General features: G+C 39.6%; 1 protein-coding gene and 1 long non-coding RNA gene across 2 annotated transcripts; one reads left to right on the top strand and one right to left on the bottom strand.

The window, feature by feature from the left end:
• Positions 1–1640: 1640 nt before the first annotated feature.
• On the bottom strand, positions 1641–7834 carry LOC140928370 (phosphatidylinositol 4-phosphate 3-kinase C2 domain-containing subunit beta-like). The gene has a single exon (XM_073378111.1). The coding sequence runs from the start codon at positions 7493–7495 to the stop codon at positions 2516–2518; it is 4980 nt and encodes a 1659-aa protein (XP_073234212.1). The 5' UTR covers positions 7496–7834; the 3' UTR covers positions 1641–2515.
• Positions 7835–7923: 89 nt separating this feature from the next.
• Positions 7924–15434, top strand: LOC140928385 (uncharacterized). Its single transcript, XR_012164642.1, has 3 exons — positions 7924–8154; positions 13800–13853; positions 15301–15434. It is a non-coding gene; the product is annotated as an uncharacterized lncRNA (long non-coding RNA).
• The last annotated feature ends 1230 nt before the right edge of the window (positions 15435–16664 follow it).

Raw genomic sequence — 16664 nt, 5'->3', positions numbered from 1 at the left:
CTGACCGTTTTCTTCCCCGGAAATACCCCTTCGTTCACAAAAAATCTAAGAAAGCAATCAGTGAAAGTGTACTTGTATCTTAATTTGGCCTCTTTGATCTTCGGCCTCTAGAAGACCATGGACTGACGACCCCCAAAACGCTACGCAACTGATGGTATACAACTGGTTGAAAAGATTCTTAAATAAACACAAGCAGCCAGGATACAAGTATTTCCTTACAGTCCAAAGAAATTTTATTCCGAAGGCTATTTACGACAAGCTAATCTTGACTAAAACTCAAGCGAATTACCATTGAGTGCAGTATTGAGAGAATGAGCATTAGACATTTATAAGACTTGTTTATTGATGATTGTGGCTGTCATCACAAGTCATCTACGACCGCTAGCGTACTAGGTGATTGAGAAGAGATATATTTACAGACGAAACCAGTGTTCAGTATTAGTATTGAAAAACTGTTAATATTTCCTCCTGATTAACTGCGACCCTGTGGGTCTCGATGATGATTATAACTATAATGAATTTCTTATGGTGCTTCGTATAACTGTCTTAAAATTAAATTCGATTTATCACAAGAGAGGGTCTCTTCTTTAAGACTAACCAACGCTTATTTTAATCCCTGTCTGCAACTAGTTATTTTTTGCAGACATCGTATTTCGGAATTTGCGCGACCTCGTCACCGATTCTCTAGTCTAAACTTTTTTTTAGTACATATGGCCACTTAAATAAACTGAATTTAACAGGGCACGCCAATGTGAAACTCGTGTAAAGTACTTAAAAGAAATTAAAGAGTTAGTTTCAAATAATCAAAAATTGTGGCGGTGAGTAGCTAGGGAGGAGAGGGAGGGTGATATTTGCCACGACAAAGAGAGCCAAACGCTAACGTTTCGTGGAGCCCTTTGCCCTTGGTAAGATTGGTTAATTCATGCCATAATTGTTTTCGCTGGGCACAAATCCTTCAGGAAATTGTGCCTGCAAATTGCACACTTAATAAAAAATAAGTTGAAACTTTATGACAAAGAGGGAATCAAGGGCTTTGGCCGGGATATGTGAATTTCACTAAAGTTATTTCTAGAGGTTGTAATTAAACGAAAGTCTAATTACAGGGACATTTGCACATTTTGATCAATAATTTTATCGTTTGAAACTTCATCAAGTCAACGAGCGACTGCCCGGCTTAAAGCAAACAACGCAGAATATTGTGGTGGCGACTGTTCTCTCTTGACAACACTGAATAAAAGTTTGCGGACCTCTCTGGAAACTAACTTCCCATTGATTTCAAGAGTTTAACTGGTTGGTTAAATCTACATATCCCAAGGGCTAATCTGGGCGATTCCCTCTCTGGCCCATTATTCTCTTTTGGTGTAAACCTGTGCAAAAGTAACATCTGCGTATAGCTTAATTCGCAGTAAGCACACAAATTATACACTCTTCCCTTCATATGCTGAAAGGCAAGAAAAAAGGCGCCTGAAAAATGTGACACTCGGACCAATAAATAACTGTTCACAACTTTTTAAGTACTGTTGAATCAGTGAAAGGCATCTTACACAGTAAGTTGGGAATTAATGTTATCTAAGTACCAGATTTTAGTCCAGGATTCTGTTGGATAGGCACCACGCTTAAGTCCCCCCTATCACCCGCCCCCAAAAGGTAGTTATTTTCCAGGCTATTCTAGCGACCAAATTAAAGCTGCAGTTAGAAAAAAGGTTATTGACGGTGAACGGGAAGCAGCCGTAACCGTGGTGCTTTACCTCTCTTTTATGGATTCGAAAATTTCTTTCATTAAAACACGTGTAGCCCGTGTACAGACTCTTCGTCCCCTTAGATTCTTTTACGGGGAGTAGTCTGTGAACAGACAGGGCGAAAATAAGGAGAAAAGGTGTCTCGCTTTCGATGGGGCTTTTTTACGAATCTCCATCAGGAAATCCTGTTCACTAGATGGAGGGAAGAAGTCGACTGTACACAGGTTAAAAGTGAAATAAAAACCAGTCGAACTAGACCGAAACCTTGTTTAAATCGAAAGATGCTATTCTGAAAGTGAATCCATTTCTTCTAACTCTAAAACTCGTTTCTTTGTACTGTGTTTAACGCAAAATCTGATACTCAGACTGAAATTATAATTCCCACGAAAATTCACTACTACATACTAATTAAAAAAAAATTCTACCAGATAAAATGAGAAGTCAACCAACTCATCGTAGAGTGGTAAGGTCGTAAGTCACGACAACAGAGTACATAATTGGGCAGTCTCTCTTGGTCACGAGATAACGTATTTTCAATTGTTCTTGGCCAAGTATTGAATACGCAGCATACCTCACATACTTGCTTTCAATGATGCAATTCTCAAATAAGAGGAAAAAGCCACGCACTTCTTTCCTATTGGCTGGGGAGGTCCATTTATCTTCAGGAGAAGAGCCTTAACGAGCTCCAACTGAAGGATTGTAGGATTGGTTCCTTCTGCTGCAAATATATGAAAATCTTAATTTCAGGACGATGAAATTCGCTCATGCGCCTTTATTCACTGTGGTTTTCTGATGTCTGTTAGAGTGTACCAACGGGCCACTGATGTCTTGAGCTCAGCTTGTGAAAGATCTATCAGTACTCCGCCAAGAAATTCGTTCTCACCAACGTAATCATGATCTAGCACGGTAACCTGAAGGAGACGTTGTCGTGCCTCACGCTCTGATATGCTGTAACACAAGGTTTCGTTGTACGTCGGATTAAGGGTCCTTCGCGCAATCCTCGTCTTGAGCTTCGTGGCCTTAATGGGATCTGGCAAGAGGTACAGTTTGACATACGGATCCGACAAATTCGTTTGATTCCTCGGGGATAACTCCTTTGCATGCATAACCATCACGCGAAGTGTTTCGTGTTCGTGTCGAATCAACAACTTCACTTTACCACCGATTGCTCGCTCTCGGTTTCGTTTCTCTTCGGGCAGTAAGCGCATGGAGAACTTGCTAGCTTCTAAGCGGTCCTGCTGTGAGGGGTGAAGAAAGGTGTACAGAAGCTCAGACTCGGAGATTTCAGGCGGCATCATTAGCAAGTGTCGGATATAGTCGTCGAGCTCGTTTCTCCTCCGCTCGGCAACTACTCGGATCTGGGAACGACCAAGGTAGATCTTGCTCGGAAGCCTCGGAAAGTTCCTTTGCGGAAATTCTGCGGTGAGTTTTGTGTTCAGCTCATGGAAGTGACTGAATCGACGAAACACGAACGACGGTTCTTGGACGTCAACGCGGCAAACGTTCAAAACATAGATGTAATATTTTTCAGGACTGTAGCGTTTTTGAAAATCCACGACACGTGCAGAGTCAATCAAACCGTCCGATTGAATTGAGTATGTACCACGAGCAAACGAAAGAATTGAGCTTGCTACGGAATTGGCAGGCGATGAAATTCTTAGTTGGCCAACATCTCGAATCTGTGCCACGTTATGAATGAAAAAGTTCACCTGAGTAAACCACGAGGAGAGACTGGACTCTATGAGGCGAGTAAACACGGTTGTGGCTTCTCCTTCGGATGAGTCTGGGAGCAACGAATCCCGAATGTAGCTTAAATCAGCAACTTTACTTAAACAAGAAATTCCGGAATTAAGCATCAGGGACAGCAAGTTAAGTAACAAGTTGGAATGGCGCCGGATAACGTTGAACGCCCTGCAACAAAGGTCAATAAAGTCCTGGAAACGGCTACTCGGTTCGTAACCACCGTTTATGACGAAAGCCATGTCCGAAGTCAGTACGAAAGGAGCCCGATCGCGGCGAAATGATCCGAACATTTGTGCATTGCCAAGTATTTTAGCAAAATCGATGTGAAAAAGGTGGCCGCTTCTCTTGATCATTATGTTGTCGTTGTGACGATCGCAGATTCCGAGGACGTACGTGGCAACACAGTAGCCGGCACAGGAGGCTGTGAAATTCTCAACCGCTTGGTGGTAGCTTTCTTCACCTGGATTGTACTTCTGGATCCATCTCGCGATTGGCTCGTCCTTGAAAGACCCTGCTAAGCCCAACTCAGTGTGGATCTCTCGAAGTGTTACTGACTCCTTAACAATTTCCGCCATTCCCATGCCGATTCCAGTTGCTATGCACCTGTAGGTGATCATTTTTAAGTCGATTCCCTCTCGTAACCAGATCTTGTTCATGATACCAACCAGTTGCATAATAAGCCTGTCTTGCCTCATGTCGTCGCCGATTTTGAACATGGCGTGTACGTCTTCACCAAATGGGTCTGAGTTCTTGAAAATGAGTTTCAGAGGCGCGGAGTTGGAGGTGAAGTAGCCGCAGCCCTTAACGTCGATGACTTTGACCTCATAGCTTGGGCTTATGGGAAGTCTTACGCTTGTGAACATGTTCGCAGCAACCACAGCTAACTCTTGCTGAAGAATGTTCGTCCTCAAAGAATCTTTCGCGCCTTTGACGTGCTGCGCCACATGGATAAGGTCATGGACGATCTCGTCTTGTTTGGTAAACTCAGTTCTCTGCGCATTGCCACAGATACTCAGGAGGCCACCGAGAATGATTTGAAAGCGTTGACCGAACTGAGGATCGCTGATGTTATCTTTCAAGTACCAGAACAGGTAGTGCATGACGCGAACACTGGCGAGAGCACGGCGAACGAGGAATTGAACCAAGGCAGAGTCATGATATATTTCATACTTTAATGCCTGGACAAGCTGTGGAAGGTAATCGCAAAGTTCGTCATCCACAAGTGCCTCCATCCAATCAACAGCTGTAGCTCGCACACGGGTGTCAGGGAAGCTGACTTTGAGCAGTTCCATTGCGTCCACGGGCTTTAGAGGCGCCCAGGAAGCTAATAAGCTGTAGATCACTGGAAGATATTGGTACTCCCATGATGGTGCTGCAGAAAGAATGAGAGGTAACGCTTTTGGCACTGACTTACAGTAATAGCGGTGCTCCCACAAAAGTTCGCTCTCTTCCGGCTTAAGCTCGTTGAACAGGTCTTTTTCCAAAATGGGCTTGTACACGTCGGCATTCCTGGCTTGAGCTTCACAGCGATCAGTTTCATCGTAAGCCAACAAGCCATTGGTCTCGAAATCCGGAAACACAATGTCAGCCAAATAAGGCTCAAATTCGACCTGTAGCATAACGCTCGATGGATGGAGAAGATTTGACGTACAACTTCCCACAGGGTTTGCAACGTCGTCGGGCCACAATCCAAGAAGATGCGTGCCTGAAACCAACACGCCTTTGAAGTCGAAGAGGGGAATTGCCACCCATCCAAGTGGGGTCCTGGTGGTGTTCAGAGAGTTGCCCTTACCGGTTACGGCAATTCCATAAAGGGTAAGACAGAGACGGGACTCTCGCGGTAGCTGACGCACTTGGATCTTGAATTGAAGCCACTCATCCCATCGCAGCTGGTTAAAGAAACGCCTAGTGATTTGACGTTGTTGCGTTACTTCAACAGGACAAGACAAGCGCCCTCCGTAGTAAACACCGCACTGTACTTCGAAGCGATCAAAGTCCTGATTCCAATGTACCGGCAGTCTGTTAGCGAAAGCCACGTGCACACCAAAGTTGTCTGTCATGGCGGTGACTTCAACAGATCCCGCCAGTTTTGGTCTTTCAGCCCTGGTCGGTACAAAATCAGTATCGAAAGCGTCACAGTAAGTCTCAATCAGAAGCAAAACGGCTGCCTGTAGCTTTTTAACGGCGTCATAAAACACTGCCTCGTCAGGGACTTCTCTTCCTGGTGCATGAGCACTCTGTAGTCCTCTCAAGTTTTGAACTGAATTAATAACTTGTTTGGTCTCCAAGGAAGCAAGAGTTGCACAGATTGCTTTCACAGATTGAATTACCCGGCTAGGCTCAAATCGTGGGTTGATTTGGTTGGTCGTCTCTTCCTTAAGCTTGACAAGTTCATCGTTGAATGCTTCCAAGAGCACGGTCAGTCCATATTCAGAAACTGCAATACTGACGGGGCAATCAAAGAATTCCTTGTAGTTCCGCGGAACACTGTCATCTATGTCGTCGTCTTCAGTCCTGGCCAGCTGCCTTGAGACTTGCCAACTTTCAAGCAGCACAAGTTCCACCTCTCGTTCAAATTTCACGCATTCCTGGACATAACCATATTGTATCAAAACACTATTTGCTTGAAGGTACTCAGATCGCCCACAGACTTTGACAACGTAGGAGTAAGCAGCGCTGAAGTTTATCAGTTTACTGTCGTCCAGCAAACAACTCAAAGCCAGTTCAATTACTTTGCTTATTTGACTGTGAACACTGAAGATAAACTTAAGGGTGTCCTTCCGTCCCTCTGTGTAAATGGCAAGTTTTGCCTCTGTGTTGTGAGGAAATGTTTCATAATCATAAGGTATTGTAGGACTAATCACGTGACCAGGGTTTGTTTGATCATCCCAGTGAACGTTTGATCTGAGTCTTGACATCATTTCACTGAAAGCAGTAGCCTCTTCATTTCGCTCTTTTGCCACATCAAATAATCCATCCCCATAGAAAATGAATTTTGAGTTACGTTTACTGGATTCTGAGGCAGCTGGTGATTTCTTGTCGGGAAATGAAGATGAGAAAGGATGGTCGGTGAGAGTAGGTAAAGGTGGACGAGGGTGAGGAACAGATTTGCTACGAGAAACAGTTTTCTTTAGTTTTGCTTTAGGACCTTTGGGGGTCTCCTCAGGGGGAAGTTGCACTTTAAGAGGCCTTATGTTACCAGAATTAATAGCTGGCTGCTCAGAAGTCTCATTATCCTTTTCTGGAAAAACAAGTTCATCTGACAGAGAATCTTGAGATGCTCCAACTTCCTCTCTGCTTCCTCTGGTGGATAATTCTCCTTTGAGCTTTAGGGTGATAGAACCATAAGGATGTTCGCTGCTCGAATTTGAAGATGCAGTGGTTATGACAGACTGATTTGTACTCTGAACTCCATAATGCTGACTATTCAAGGTCACAAACAAATTAGAGGTGTAAGATGGTGGGCTGTCATTGTTTTTAAATACACCTGAGCCATTGTAAGAAGCTGTTCCTTCGCTATCCAATAACTCTGATGGTGGCCTGAAGGACTTGTGATAATTTGCAAATCCACCTTGTGGAAATTGGGGAATATTATTACGCTTTTTCACTGGACTCGTAGGGGGCGTTAATTCGTCCCAGGAACGAGAAGTCCTTAATTGACGTTGCTGATTAAACAGACTGTCACGACCTTCATCACTATCAATTGTAAATTCAACCCAATTTAAGCGTTGGCTATCACTGGGAAAGCTCGATTGCGAAGACCGTGTTTCTGTTTTCACCGCTCGTTGGTAGTCTTCCAAGTACCCTCTGTTGTTTCCACAAGCGCTAGCGGGATGGCTGTCTGAGGGACAGAAGTTCGGCGACAACGAACGTGTGCTTTCGGTTCCAGATCGGCCTCTAGCGCTGACGCTAAATTCTGAGGACAAAACTGTGAGCCACGACACTTCCGAATTTACGGCCACGTTGTCTTCTTCGTCGGACGAAAAGGACATCAGGTTGCCAAAATTCGCCATGACGAAATTCGATCAAAACAAACAAGACACAGCTGTGTTACTTGTACATAAATTTTCAACTTTCTTTCAACTAGCTCACTCCTTGATTCGAAATATTATCCGCTTTCATTTTGACAAAAATAATTGACATGAAGGCTTTGATTTTACAACTTCGTACCGCACCGGAAAAACACAAACCAGTTTACCAATGTTGAACGCGGGAATCGGCCTCAAAACATCAATCCAAGTTGCAAAGATATCTCGTCAACGGTCCAGCCTTGCTGATCAATATTACATGAGCGCCAAGTTTCCGAAGAAGTGCTCAAAATAAGCACGCTTTTTCAGATTGCGCAGATTTCAAATAAGTAAAAAATACAAACAAGCTGAGGTTGAGTGAGTGCACATACTGTTTGTAACTAAGCCGCTGTCCAAACAGGCTCAAACAAAACATGGCGGAGAACAGGTTTATTGACGAATCGAGGCTTTATTTGAGCCTGTAATGGCCACTTTTGGCTGGAGTTATAAGAAAAATGCAAGTGGAAGTAAAAGACCTCGTGAGCAATCAAGACAACTCGAGGAATGGCAAAAAAACCGCCCTGATACCAGCACAAAACCACTTCATCCGCAGTCGCACACAGCAGAGACCTTGACAGCTGGCACACCGCAGAAAAGAAGGAAATGTGAGTGATGCGCACAGGGTAAACATAACCTACTGGTAAAAGTAAACGCAAACCATGCAACGCCAATCATGCATACTAGAATATGAATATGGTAATATATGATAAAAATATGTAAGTTTTAAGATAGGAAGATTAAAATTAAGTCCTTACTGAACTAAAACATTAATTAACTACATGTACCACCATACCATACTCATAAATGTGCTTCACTTTGTGTGATCTTCTATTCTGCTATTATGTGGTATGTAACGCAATGCTTCCCCTCAAATAACAGCTGTTCACATTCATACTCTTGCTCTAAATTTGTGTTTGCAAGCTGTTGATGAGACCAATCATTTGTCAGCAAAGTGAAAATTTCACTGCAAATGTAAAATTATATGACTGGTGCAATGTTTGTTGCAGTTACACAGATGTTACTTATAGTGGGACCGAGAAAACCTTGAACACCTGAAATATGTCAGGATTGTATTTCTGTCCAATCACGTGTCCAAAATCCACTTGCCAAACCGCAGAGTGTTAACTGTTGTTTGTGTGGGTAATTGATATAAGTTGAGCTAATTCTTGTCGTTAAACCTCTGAGACTACTCATAAAGAAACACAACAGTACATGTATTTGTCCTTTCACCGATCACTGGTGGCGTGCTCCAATACAACTGTGGTGCCGTTGCTTATTTCGGTATTTATTTACTACTCTGAAATAAAACAAGTGAATTCCACAAATTAAAACACAGGAATGATTTATTGATCACTCAAAACCTGTCACAGCTGACTCAACAGTAAGCCGATACAGGGGTTTTATTAAGTATCTGAGATTGGAGAATTCTCTGTTTACTACGCATAATTCTCCGGCTAAATTTCAATGAAGTATGGCTATTTTTTATTCTGATGAATCTGATGTGGACACGTTATGTAAAAAGAAATTATTCCCAGAAATGCGTAATTTTAGTGCTTAGCCACTTGCTTTACATTAAATTACGTTACATAAAAGGTCTTATTGAAATGCTAGCAGTTTTAAGCCGAACAAAACTAACAGGGGACGTGTAAAATACATGTATCAGGTGGTTTGCTGAAGCGTGGAGAATTGAATGTATCCTTAACAATTTTTAATTTGCATGTGAAAAATTATTAAACAAATAAATACGAATGAAGCAAAACGTGAAACAAAATAAAGTACACAATGAACAAATCGTAGGGGCAAAGTTACGACGAGAAATGTTTAAGCGATGAGAATCAAATACCTTTATGAATAACAAGAATGATTTCTTTGTGAACTGCTATGGAAGTAAATTTGGCGTTGTTTATGATATATAAATGACAGAGTATGTATCAAATTACTATGAAACAAAATAATGCAGTTTTTGAGCTTTTCTATTTTAACGGTGACTTCTAAAATGGCACATTATAAATTGTAACTGGAGAGGAAACAAAGGAGAAATTTGTATATGTAATAGGACTACATGCTGTCCAATTTTGAAATAATTGGATGAAAAAAATTCCGAGGACAGCCAAAATTGGACGAGGCCGTAGGCCGAGTCCAATTTGGCTGTCAGAGGAATTTTTTGAATTCAATTATTTCCAAATTGGACAAGCATGTAGTCCTCTTACTTATTAATTATATAGCTGGTTAGTTAATCCAGATTTTTTAGTATGTCACAGACGCGAAACATTGTACACTCGAACCCGCCAGTAGTGTATTTGAAACAAAAACACACTGGTTATTCTTTACAAATAAACAAACGTAGAACTAGTAAGCTTATTGCTCTTTCATACTTTGGCATTTGTAGTCAAGTGTACATTTGAAAAAGCTCCTTCGATGATACGGCAATGATACGATGGCACAGGTGAAAACCGCAATTTCGAGTACAAAGCAACAATGCAAATGCTTAAGCTTAATTTACATACGAAAACTATTGAAATAAACATTTCATCATGTTCATTCATTACCTCAAACGATTCCTCGGCACAAACTTTGTCCGTTTGTTTTGTAATGCCAACGTCTAAACACAACTATCAGTGTTTTCTTATTCTTGTCCAAAGTTTCAGTGCTTCTACATTTTCAAGAATCGTTGATTGTTTCCAATACAAACTTTCATCAGTTAAGTCATACATTTTCCTTTTTAAATGGCGCAGACAAGAAGTCAAAACAAAACAGCAGCCAACGAGCCGTCAGCGAACGAGACTTTTTTTGGCGCGTTGTCACAAGGACTTTGCGCTGATTGGCTAGTTTGCATTGCCTATTGTATTTTCTGGCATTTGATTGGCTCAGACCAGCTGTCCTATTTTTCTTAAATTGGACAGTTTGCCCATTCGTAAAAGAAAGTCCTATCTGAAACTATCCAAATTAATCCTTAATTGGACAGTTCGTAAAAATTAAAGGATAATAGCTTTGTTGACAATATCAGATAAACTAACAGCTATATAATTATCATCGATACACAACAAATCATCTGTTAAACTGGACAGGCAAAGTTTTGTGCTGAGAGCGAATATTTGTTAAATGTGTTCTGTCTAGCGCAAGCACATGTGTTGTCGACAGAAGCGGGAAAGGTTTCTCATGTCTCGCGTTTTCACTATTGAAAACATCCTTGAAATATTGAATTGAAGTTAAAGTGTATTGAGAATTATTTCATATTCACTCTTTGGTATGTTGGTATTTAATAAGATAGATCCACAAGTCATATCTCTAGGAGTGTGTAACAGGGTTAGAAGTCGATCATAATAATTTAACAATATGCCTGTTAATTCAAAGAAAAAATGTTTTGAAACCATGTAAAGGTATGCAGTGTTTTTTGTTCGGCAGCTACGAGAAATAAAATTTGCTACCAAACAACAGGAAAAGCCATCTCAGCAGGGTTTAAAATGCAAAATTTTCAGGCTCATTTTCAAGCTGTTTCCAGGAAAGGGCTTCACCCTTTCAAAATATTCCCCTGTTACTTTACACTATTCTCCTGCTACTGCAATTCTTATTGAAACCCCTGTGATATTTCGGAACCAATTTTTCCATATTTTAACATCATTTTAAGGAAAATTTAACCTTTTCCCTTCTTTTGATTTTGCTTAACGCGACCAATATTTTTAATGGTTTTTTAGTCTGCCGTTTTGGCAAATGAAGTCCTCAAACTTGAATGGTTTAAAACAACAAGCATTCCTGGTATATTTTAGGTGTTCGCAGTTTTCTCGGTTGCACTGTAAATGGGGAAGGGGTCCGAGCAGGAATTGACCATGGGAAACAGGAAATGAAAAATGGGAACAAAGCAGATAGTTGGAAATGAAGTTGCTAACATTTGCTGCTGGAGACGTTTCGCGAGGAGGAACATCTGCAACTCAGCAACAGAAATTCCCTGCTGATGATGTAAATCAATGTTTACATAATAAATCCAGTAGTCTTGGGGTTCCAAATGCAAATTTGTTCAACTTAGGTTTCTCCAAGTCGATTTTGATAAATAATTGCGTTTATCTGCAAATGAGCTCCAACAAAACTCAAATGCTTCTTCTAGAGAAGAATGTTTTCCACAAATATTGACTGTTTTGTTATTTTGCTTTTTTCTGTCATTCATAAACAATAGCAAAAACAGGTTTTTTATGATGTATTTTTAGTTTTTATATGATGTATATAGTTTTCTTTTGCTTTTGTTTATAGTTTCTAGGTATCTTAGATGTAACGCGCATTTGATCATATTCGAATGTTAATTTGCGCGCTATAACAATGTAACTACTCTGTTGTCCAATAAGCGCTTATGACTGGATTCTGGACAGACTTTACATCATCAGCATGGAACTTCTGTCGCTGAGGTGCAGACATTCCTCCTCGCGAAACATCCCCAGCAGCGAGGAGCAAGAAAAAAATGGCTGTTTTTGAAGGCTATTTTCAGGGTTTCTGATTTTTCTTCTGGTCACAGAGCCACAACAACATAGTTGAAATTTATCTCAGCTAATGGGGCTGTTTACTTATTGTAAACTCGCAAATTTATCTTGCAACTTTGTCACTGAAACAAGCAAACAACGTCCTGAAACTACCAGGCACGGATTATGTTGCGAAAAACTGGGCAGTAGCCATGATGTTAAAGGCTTTGCCATTGGTTCATTTCTGGAGTGTATTGTTGTTGAAAGAGCAAAATAATGATGACGTCTGTTAAAAAGACGTTAAAAGGGCTGGTCTGATCAGTGCAAAACTGATTGATTTCTAGCAAAATTTGCCTGAAAATTCCCACAAAATTGGCCGTTTTTTACCAATTGCTTTTCAGCGAAGTTTGCCCGGAAATTCCCTGCGAAATATCCTGTGAAATCGGCCAATTTCTGCGAATTTGTCCCTCATAATCCCTCGAAATGTGACTTTTTTTCTGTGACCTATCAGAAACTTGTATTATTGCCAGGGCCAGGGTTTAATTAAGGTTTTGCTCCCATTTTTCACTTTCCTGTTTCCCGCACTCGTTCCCTGCTCTCCGTTTCCTGTTTTAGTACTGCACTAAAAATAAATGTATCAAATTCAACTGAGTCTAGTATGTTGTAGCCTGCGAGAGCATCCAGTTTTTTTCGACTCAAGTTTCTAGTTTCACCTGCCGAGAGAAGGGCGGCCGGATGCTCTGGCGGGCTAAGTATGTTGCTCTGTCTTGTGAACATGAACATAATTTTTTTGTTCTATCAATCATGGAAAGCTGAATGCATGAATGTTAATATTCTCCCTCAAATCACTGGTGATGGCCCTTCTTAGCTTCTCTATTTCAAAAGTTTTCCAGGGTTGCATGGCCCCAGACCCTATTTGAGGAAAGGGGAACTTCTGCCAGGTGCTAACATTATATAGCCAACTGCTTTAAATCTTACTGAAGGAACTGCCAGATGCGTACCTGTAGGCAATTCTTTTTTATGAAAAACAGTTACTGATACTAGAGAAGACCTCTGAGCTCGCTCAGAACAGATGCTTCCGCTAGCACTCTGCGTGATCGCTATTGTATCTGATGTGAGACTAGTTTAGATCATTTTTTTTGTTGACAAATGGGAGACAAAGTAAATGCATTAAGAAAAGAAAACGGTGATTGAAAGAGACAACTGTACCAGTAGTGTCTGTAGTCATAACTGTGTTGTCATTGTTACTACTTGCATTAGTTCATCAGTAGTCTCAGTTTTAGTTTATTGGGTCTCTAGTCACTTTTAGTTGTATTTATTTCCTGAAAACATGACACGCCTAGATTAGCATAGCTACTCCAGGGCATGTAAATAATTGTATGTCAATCTTAAAAACAAATAAAACGCATGTGATGTATGTAAAAAAGTGTTTGTATAATTGTATTCTGAATCTGTTCCTCATGTTAATCAAATTAATACTAAAATTATATGCTTAGCAATTTACTAATAAATTTTTTCATTAAAGAAATACAAAAGAAACAAAGAAACAAATGTATTAGAACACTCATGCAGTTGAATTTGTCCTTTAATTCTTAAGCTCAAAAATTCAAAATAAAGCTTGCTAATGATGTATACTGTTACATCTCATTAAAATCATGATTGCCTGCTTTGTCTTTATAGATAAATAAATTGATGCCAAAAGGTCTATTAAAATAGAGCCCTCATGACAAATATTTTTATTTGGAACATTATTATTGATTATCGGTGTGTAACTTTCAGTCATTGTTTTGTGTACAACTTAGATGATCCAAGAGCCAAGATCTTTGTTGGAAATCTTGACTGGAAAACTAAAGAAGGTAAAGACTTAATGTTCAATATTAATCATAAATAATTATAATCTTTGTGGTATTTTGCATGGGCATAATGTAGAGATGACCAAGATTCATCCACGCAATTGCATGCATTTCCATAGCATCAAAAAATAATTTTATATCATTCAGGCCGTTTTATTTGTTTGTTACTGTTGGAATTGCCATAGGAGATTTTAGATGATTCTCTTTTGTTGCAGTGGAAGAAACACGACTGTGTTTTGGTTTAGTCAAGGTAGAAGTAAAATGGATCAGGAGCAGAAAAATAAAACCTCTGAGACCAAAAATTTTTAATGAAGGAAAAGTTATCATAGAGATACTAAAAAGCCCTACTGTTTTTAAAGTCTTTTAACTTCCAACATTCTCCACCAGAATTCTACATTTGTCTGTAAATTACCCAAATTCACTGTTTTTATTACAGTAATAAGATCATAACCATCCTTCACACCAAGATATACCCAAACACCTGGCCCAATGAGTTTCAACATTTCACTGTACAATAATTGCACCATGTTTGTCATTTGTCATGTTTTTTAATGTGCAACAGGCACAGATCCACGCACGTTTTACAGAAATCCATCAGATTTTTCATAATACAGTGTTTAACAATAATACGTGAAAAACTTCCCAAGTTGAAATTTGAAAAATGGTTTAGATAAACAGTTTTTTTTTCCAATTTCCAGGGATCAGATGCCCCCCAGTGACTCAGAAACTCAGGAAAGGGGACTTCAGGGAGTTAAAATCCAAAACAATTCCTGGGCCCAGAGTATGCCCTACAATCCCGTAGAGGCTTGTGCCTTCAGCCCTTGTTTAGAAAATCAGTCAGTATTTATCCTAGATCTGCGCCTGTGCAACCCTCATGCACATCTACTGTTGTCCCACAAAAATGTCCATACTGACTCCCCAGCCCTTAAATTCTACCTTAGCTTCAGACTTTCCTTTAAAAACGTTGGCCTTTTAAGACCACCACTCACCTCGTCTCCTCCCCACCCCACCCCACCCCACCATTGGAATTTCCAATGATCCTCTATGGGACAGTTTTGGACAATCGCTGAGTATAATACTCAGTTTTAAACATCCATTTCCTTCCAATAATTTTACCAGACTGAGTTTATCTTTATTGTTGATGTTATATGTGGCCATCATGGACAGGTTATTTATTTTGAGACATGGAATGGAATTTGCCATATGCAGTCACAAAGAAATGCTGATTTTTATTTTAATATGTGGTTCACTGACCTTCACTTGACAAAGTGTTTCAGTCTCAGTTTGTAGAATGGAGTCCATAATAAATTATTATTTATGACTTCACTGTGATGCAGAATGCATGACATGGCTAAGAGTCAAACCTAAAGAACAGTCCTTTTTTGATAAGCTATTTTAACTTGTAATTACATTAGTAAGGAAATCAGTAGCTCTTTGAATTACTTTTCAGTGACCCTGGCAGAATATTTTTCCACCTTTGGTGAAATAGAAGCTGTCAGAGTAAGTTTTGTTGTTTTTGTTTTTTTGTTTGCTTGCTTGTTTTTTTTAAAGAAACATTAGTAAACTTTCAATCTGTGGACAATCCTTAATAATTACACCATTCAAATGAAATGTTTTCAGCAGAGCTTTGTATTTTCTAGCATTTTACAAAAAAACTTGACTTTGTGTGTAATTTTTTTCTCTGGCCTTTATTTCATTTGTACGGTGGCCCACAACGGCAATACACAAATATATATTATATTACTGCCTTCTATATCTTAGTACACAAACATATTCATTGACTGTGCAAGTATATTTACCAGTACAATAAAATATACACCAGTACAACAATATGTATCCCAGTAAAGAAGTATAAATTTCAGTACAAAAATAAAAGTTTCGGTACAGAAAAATATTTTTTAAAAACTTTGGAAAAAATCGTTAGGTACTTTATATATGATTATTACTATGTACCTAAATATATACATGTACTAGGGTATCTAAGAGATAGTAATGCTGCGGCACATTCTGTTGATACTGGCATTAGTTAGGCAGTGAGACTTAAAAGAATCGAAAATGACATTGAATGTCCTATTCACATGTTGGAAAGTACTAGAATAATTACTATCAGTCTATAGAAAGAACTTGTGGGAAGTTGTTTAGAAAATGATCAAGTAGTTACAACTCTGGTTTTCCCACCGTAAATTTTAGGAAGTAATAGAAATTCAGATTGTTTATCCATATATTTAGTATATGGTGCACGATATTTTCTCTGGAAACACAATACTTTTCTTGCTGTTTGTTGCACTTTATTAAGTAACAGTTATTTAGCTATATATTTATAGAAAACAGCAATACAAAAAACGGAAAAACAAAGAAAGAAGAAACAAAGAGTTGGGTGGGACTCGAACCCTGCACCTTCAGCTTGACGCGACTACACTTAACCACTGCACCACGGAAACTGATTACGTAATCTTCAGGAAAAGTCTTTCATTTTATTCCTTTTCTATGAAACTTCCGCCGGCAAGATGATTGCCAGCCGCATCAACCGAGCTATTAACAGTGAAAAAAAAAAAAATGTAAACGCATATTCCATGGCAATGAATGAAAGAAAAAACAATTATGTTTTTCAAAACGCCGATACACGTCCTCATCTGCAAAGTAGGACACAAAACATATGTTTTGTTATCTCGATTTCCGCTGTTATTTTGAAGCGAATGGTCAAAATCACATCCACTTTCGGCTCAAACAGTTTCTTAGGAATAGCACTGCATGACATTTTCTCACTTTCTTATCACCTTCTAGCAAACTGGAATTTGTATATCCCCCCGTGTT

The sequence above is a fragment of the Porites lutea genome, chromosome 2, assembly GCF_958299795.1.
Source record: "Porites lutea chromosome 2, jaPorLute2.1, whole genome shotgun sequence".
Lineage (NCBI taxonomy): Eukaryota > Metazoa > Cnidaria > Anthozoa > Scleractinia > Poritidae > Porites > Porites lutea.
The sequence above is the reverse complement of the archived record's forward strand: the minus strand, read 5'-3'. Positions and strand labels throughout refer to the sequence as shown.

What these genes read in the sequence shown, in the direction of transcription:
- LOC140928370 (XM_073378111.1), bottom strand. Translation starts at nt 7,495, where the DNA reads ATGGCGAATTTTGGCAACCTGATGTCCTTTTCGTCCGACGAAGAAGAC.